Source organism: Hippocampus comes, unplaced genomic scaffold (assembly GCF_001891065.2).
Source record: "Hippocampus comes isolate QL1 unplaced genomic scaffold, H_comes_QL1_v1.1 scaffold390, whole genome shotgun sequence".
Taxonomy (NCBI): Eukaryota; Metazoa; Chordata; class Actinopteri; order Syngnathiformes; family Syngnathidae; genus Hippocampus; species Hippocampus comes.
The window spans coordinates 166,400-173,105 of record NW_017805083.1 but is presented as its reverse complement, the minus strand read 5'-3'; the positions used below and the strand labels follow the sequence as shown (position 1 = coordinate 173,105).

The 6,706-nt window shown below is 52.7% G+C and overlaps 1 protein-coding gene across 1 annotated transcript in view; it reads right to left on the bottom strand.

The window, feature by feature from the left end:
- Positions 1 to 4,828: 4,828 nt before the first annotated feature.
- gatad2b (GATA zinc finger domain containing 2B) overlaps positions 4,829 to 6,706 on the bottom strand; it is an 11,189-nt gene continuing 9,311 nt past the window's right edge. Inside the window, 2 exon segments of the mRNA XM_019865373.1 lie at positions 4,829 to 4,965; positions 5,089 to 5,287. Of these exon segments, the coding sequence (XP_019720932.1) occupies positions 4,829 to 4,965; positions 5,089 to 5,287 (336 nt within the window).

Genomic DNA, 6,706 nt, shown 5'->3' with positions numbered 1-6,706 from the left:
AAAAAAGAACAGCGTGCGCTTTCCGGAGTTTAAAATAAAAATCATAATTCAATGCATCCAGGGAGTTCGTTTTAAGAAGCAGAGGAAAAAAAAATCCCCAACATTTTGCACATTTGTTACACAATAATACACAGTGGTCACAAAACGAAATGACAAGCTTCACAATATTCATGGCTTTTTGTTTGCTTTTCTACACAATATACAACCATTTAATTTTTTTTTTCAGTACAAGGGAGGAAAATGTTTCTGTACAATAAGTCATTATTACTTGAAACCTAGCAAATATTGTGTCATTTATCTCATAGTCGATACATTTGTCTTCTGTTTTTTTTTTCCAACGGCAATACAAATGAAAGATAACTCAGAAGAGGAATTCAGTCGGCAGAAATAATGAAGACTTTTCTGGGGGGGTGGGGGGGGGCAATTCCAAATAATCTGGAGTCAAATGACAAAGGGGTGGATGCAAACGGAGAAATCGCGAGAGAGACACGAGTTTTTTTGTTTTTTTTAAGCTTGGCAGCAAAAAAAAAAAAAAGATGCATGACATTAATTTTAAAACCAAAAGGCGCGTGGTATTAAAAAAAAATCCTGAACATCTCAGCAGAAAACCGTTTGGGTAAAAGGAAATGTGATTTGTTTTCTTTGACGACATGAAAATGGACCTCGTCCAAATGTAAACTTTAGTGTACATCTTTTCTTTTAGGTAGTTTCAGAGCCTTGGCCAAAGACTTTGCTCTCACTCGACTGTTGTGACCCAGTCACGGTCTGGATTGTTCAAGCATCATATTCTTTCGTCATCTTCCTCACCCGCATTCCAATCTCATCGGAGAAACACTCAAAGCTACTGGAAGCCAAAGCGATACGCGTCGCATGTGACGTACGCGTGCCGAAGGTGGGGATGGGCATCCTGACGGGTTCGGCAATTCATCCGAGAATTATGTTCAACGGAGGAATCGCATCTTTAAGCAACGGCGGACAAATCGAGCGCAGTCCCCGGGTGCGACCGGCAGGGGCGCCGTTGAGGAGGTCTCCGCGAATTTGCGGCCCAAAGAAGAACACGACAGCTGCGAGTGGCTTGAAATTGCAAAATGGTCAAATAAAAACCCAAATGCTTTGTCGGCATGTGACATCGCTGAAAAAAAAAGAAGCGGTTCGTTGGTTTGTTGTGTTCCAAATGGGACAATGAGACAAAAAAAAAAAATAATACAAATGCACAAAACAGGGTGACATTTAAGATAAAAGAAGTCAAGTTGATGAATGGTTGTTAGCTTAGCTTCAGCCGCTAGTTTTCACCAGCACACGGGTCACGTGAAAGGTCGCCGCATGCGCTCGTTACAAACGAAATGTGCTGTGGCTTGTCGTCTTCCAATTTAGCTTCAAGGAGGAAAAAAAATGCGCTCTTTAGAACAATAGCTTGAAAGGATTGCCGACTATTGAGTGAGTTGAAACGACGAGCGGCGACGAGTTGCTTGCTCAAATCAAGCGTCTCGCCAGGCTGCCGACGGTCCGACAAGAATACATTTGTTCTTGGGAACAATAATTGGAAAGTGTCGTTTGCCTATTTCGCTTGGCACTCGGCTGTGATTTGCTGGTTCAAATCCAAGGTGGCCACGTGACTTTGGAGCAAAACTAAGTGCTGCGGGTTGTGTTCTTTGAAAAACAATCATTTGGTTCCCTTTGAAAGTTTAACTTTTGACCTCGCCTAAATCAACCGAGTGGCAAAGTCACAGGAAAGGCGGCTTGGCGATGGCGGAGCGCTGTCGCCACGCCCCAAAACCACTCAGCCTTGCTTTAAGCTTTTCGACCGAGCTTCAATCGGAATACGTCGGGAGTTGCAAACCGTCACTTTAAAGTATGGTTTGACTAGTTAGCTTGGCTAAATCCGAGTTGCTCGCTCGCTGTGAAATAAAAAGGTGGCGACGTGAGCGCGCGGCGCCGCGTCAACTTGTCTACTCGGGAGTCAATGTCGTCCATTCTCCAGGAAACAACAAACATTTGGCTCTTGTTATCAAGCGTCTGAGAGAACATTGTTTTACAATACGGCATACGCCGGTGGCATTTGGCGAGGAGTCGCGAGCTCAAAGGAAAGGCGGCGATCGGGTCGGGTCGCCTTGTCAAATGATGTGGCGCGGCGGGACACAAAACGACATTTGGTGCTCTCTCGGTGTCGCAAAAGCGAGCCCCGCCCTTGAAGGCAGGGGTGTCCAAACGTCGGAGAGCCGCCGGCAGAGGAACGGAAGGACCAAAGGGCCGCTTCCCTGTTCGTCCACGCCAAAGTCAGTCCAGAAAGCATTGCATTGGAAACAAGCGCCGCCCCGGCCCCCAAGCGGTGAAGAATTTGAAAGGTGTCATGCCACGATTGCCATTTGCGTGCCGGCGGGGCGTCCGCACCAGACACGCACGCCTTTGGGGAAACTCTGCCGAACGCTGCGCCGACCGGTCCGGCCTTCGACAAACTGGCAGGGTCCCACCCTGACTCTTTGGGCCGCCACGCTCGCCGCTTCCAAATTTTCAAAGGAGTCGGATGGTGTTGGAGGTCTCACAAATGTGAACATCTTCGCCAACGAAAAAGCAAACCCATCGGAGAGCCAAATTCACTCTCTTCCTTTGTACAGCTATTTCACCGCAAGGAATTCTGGACGACGAGACACTGGTCAAAAAAAACCCCACCAAAAAAAAAAACAAAAAAAAACCCACAAACAATCCTTGGGACGGGGACAGCCTCTTTGCGCATTGTCCATGAAGCAGGACCACATTCTGCCTCGGTGGGACGTCGGCACACTTTCGAACGCGGCTTCGGAAAAGGCGAGCTCCCTATCGGGGACGGAGATTTGATCTGACGACAGCCTACCGAGGGGCGGTTTAAACACAAGAGAAATGGGGACGAGGCGGCAGGGAATCGCTTGCGCAGACGCCCTTGCCAATGGACTTTGAACGTGTCCAAATGAATACCAAACCTAAGAAGGGAAAGGAAATCAAACGTCCGCTCGGTGACGCTCGGTGTTTCTCATCAGCCAGCCTTACTCAACCTTGTTGCCGTCAAATCAAAGGTCATCCCGATCAATTCTTTTTCTGGATACGACCCCAAGTTTGGACCCGGATGGAGAACTTTAGGTGAGTGTTCCGATGCTTCGCCCTTACGTAGCGTCCTCGCAGGCCGGCTCGAACGCAGCGCCAGCCACTTGAGCTCCAACCTTTCCCAGAGCAACACCGCCAAACAAGTCAGCCATAAAACTCTCGAAGTCGGCTTCCAGACCTTAAGAGACTCTTAATTGTAACATTCGTTTCCATTTTTTTTTTGTTTTTCGTTTTATAAAAAAAAAAAAAACAAAAACAAAAAACTTTTTTTTTTTTCCAATTGGAAATATGCAAAGTGCTCCTCTGGAGTGAGGCAACTTGTGCGCACAACATGCACACAATAATGATTGATCCGTGTCTCTCCCGCAAAAGATATAATCCACATCCTTTGTTTCCTCCCTCTGATGCGAGTTATCTATACATAATCCATACAGAGATAGAGAGACAGATATATATTTTTTTCCATTTTTAACTTGGTTGATTATTATCGTCTCCCGAAGGCAAATACCTCTCAGGTCTGCCAACGTTTCAAGAGGAGACGCCGCATCAAAAAAAAAAAAAAAAAAAAAAGGGGGGGGGGGGGCGGGCAGGTTTGGGAGTGGTGGGGGCTGAAGCATCGGAAAATAAAATCCCAAAGCGAACGAAAAACCAGAATTCAAGGTTTGTAAGTCCAGACTTCCGGTTCGGGTGCAGAAAATGTGCTTCCACCTTCAAGCGTGGAGTCCTTGTTCACGTCGAAAGACCACGTGATGCCAAAGACGAGCTGGGGGAGGGTCCAAGTCGATGCATAACCAAAGGGGGTGGAAGCGGGAGGGTCATCAAATCCGCTGCGGTCGCCCTCCTTCCGGACGCGGCCTGCGTTGTGGGGGCGGAGTCGCGGAACGCTCGCTCTCTCTCTCCTGCAATCCCGAGGTGGGGGGGACGGCCGCCCATCCGGGAAAGGAGCAAAGCGGAAAAGGGCTCGAGCGCCGTGGGATTGGCTTTTCCATCCGCCAGCCGCTCCGGGCGGGTGAGCGTGGACGCTCGGAGGAGGGGGAACGGCCCACTCGCGCCGCGTCCCTCGGATGGCGGATGCTCCGTCCTCCGTGTCACGGGCCCTCGTTGAGAGCAGGCTCGGCTTTTTCTTTTGAAGACCAAACCGAACCGCGGCGAACTCAGCATTCCTGTCCCGACCAGTCGCTCTCCATTTTGAAAGTGGCGGATATCATTTGCTACCAAGCTTGACGCTTGCATAGTCACCAGAACGCACCCTGGTGATCTTCTGTTACTAGCAACGCTTCACTCTCAGCTTTATAGAGGAGAGGAGAGGAGCCACCCCCCCCCCCTCCCCCATGAAAAAGTCAAACGTGACCCTACGATGATTTCACCGTGGCTTCCTTCGACGAAGGGATGATGGCGAAGAAACATTTTAAAAAATTTAAAAAAAAGGATAAGAAGTCATCGTAACTGAGGTCCCTCCGCAAAGAAAGCACAAAAAACCAAAGCCGGGACTTGCATTTCAAGGGGAATCCCAATTGGGAGGCATGTTCCTTCCATTTGAGATGGGTTCACATTTTGTTGTCTTGGCGCGAGCTCTGAATGGGTCAGTTGAAGGTAGGCACAAGGACAGGCACTGCATGCGATGATGGGGGCAGGGGGGGCGGGGGCTGCGGGTGTCTCTCGGGGGCGAAGGGGGGACACATTGGCTGAGTGCTTGGGTGTGGCGTCGTACGACGGGGGCCCGGGCGACTGCGGACGGGCGTCTGGCCGCTCATTTCTGTCCGCTGATGGACTGCGATATGGATCGGGGGGGGATCATGTCCAACAGGTACTCTCGCTGCCGGTCCGCGAGGCTGGAGCTCTTATGGGCGCCCACCGCCGCCGGGTTCAGATAGGCGATGTTTAACCCTGCGGCGAGGAGACGGACAAACAGACAAAGAGAAATTAAAATAAAAAAATTGACGCCCCCCCCCCAAAAAAGGGCTGATTTCGATGAATCCCGCGGAAGCGAAAACAACAACAACAAGGTACCTGGGATGTTGTAAATCTGCCGACGGCTGTCGTGCTGCAGTCTGCCGCCGCCGCCGTTGCCGCCGCCGCAGTGCTTGGCGCCGCCCATCCCCATGAGGCTGCTGGCCACCGACAGCTGAGAGGCCTGGGCAAAGTTAGACAGGACGCCCCGCGCCGAATTGGACAGCCCTCTCTGCAGAGAAGCCTGGGGTTGAGGCGCCTGAGCGGGGAAACAAGCGGGGGGGCACGCAATTGCGGCCGGATGAGTTCAAAGGGCTCAAAAGGACCGACTCTCCGGCCCCCGGGTCTCGACGTGACCGGCGAGCTGTGTCGCGACACAACACGTCGACGGGCCCCCGGGTGAGCTCGGAGCGGACGAAACCCGATGACAGCCAAAAGCGCTCGGGGGCCGAAAGAGCGTGATCAGAAGCCCAAGTGGCTCCGGTGCGTAGTGACAAGAGGAAACCCCGCCCACTTCGTGGCCCCGGGCTTTTACCATGACAAACACCGGCGGAAAAAGAGCACTCCAACTCGCTCAGCTGAGTTGGAGGCGGATTCGAGCGCCCGCCCCCGTGTCCTGGGAGTTACCCCGACTGACACCAGACTCAACTCGCTCAGGTGAGCGCAAACCGGAGTAAACCGGCCCGCTCCGTTGACGTGTCAGATGCTTTGACTAGCAAAGCTTGTTCTGCGCGTTTGCTCGCATGCCCCGTTGACACAGACGACAGGATGAAAGGCATCGCTTTGAAGGGGGAAGTTGTGGCGCCGAGCGGGCAAAATTGCTTCATGAAGCAGTCCCAAGGAGCTCATCGACACTCGCGTATTCGGATCCGGAGTTGAGATGGCTCACTCGCATGTGCAAAGTGGCCTTTTTCCATTTTGCCCCCCCTCCCAATAAGCTTTTCGGAAAGGAGGCGGTGGCGCATTTTGAGCCGCGAGGTCAGTACCCGCGAGCGTCATTTGCCGCGCGTCGCGTGGGTATTCGGAGGCCGCGTACCTGGCGCAGAGCGTGGTGTCGGATCAGCGAGTCAGTCTTGGAGGCGTTGGGGCCGCTGGGGGCGGAGCCAGGCGAGAGGGCCGCCTGCTGCAGCCTCTGTTCGATCTCCTGAAAGGGAAGCGGTCATGTTTTTTTATAGGCCACGCCCAGACCGGCGGCGCTCAAATGAGTCCCAGTTCCCCCAAAGCGCCAAACTGTTTTGTTCGGGGTCCGAAACATGTCGGACACGCGCAACCCCCCCCCCAGAGTCTTACGCAACCGCTCGGATGCTGACCTGCTCCTGTTGTAGAGCCTTGACGAAGGCGTTCTTCAGCCTGTTGGTGTGCTCCGCCTTGAGAGCCTTTTTCTGATTGGACATCATGCACTGCTCGCACAGGATTCGCCCGCTCTTCTCCTGCTTCCAGTGGGGGGTGAAATCCGTTCTGCATTGGGCACAGAAGAAGGGCTCCGTGCGGGAAAGCGTTCCCCGCAGTTTGCCTGCCGAGCGGAGAGGAGAGGAGGGTACAAAAACGCCGACTTGCGGACTCGCTCCCGATACCCGTCCCGTTGACGGGTATCGGGACGCTGCGCGACCTCGCGAAAAGCCAGGCTCCCCCCCCCCCCCCCCCCCCCACCATCTCCCCCTCGCCCCCGTGGCGGGCG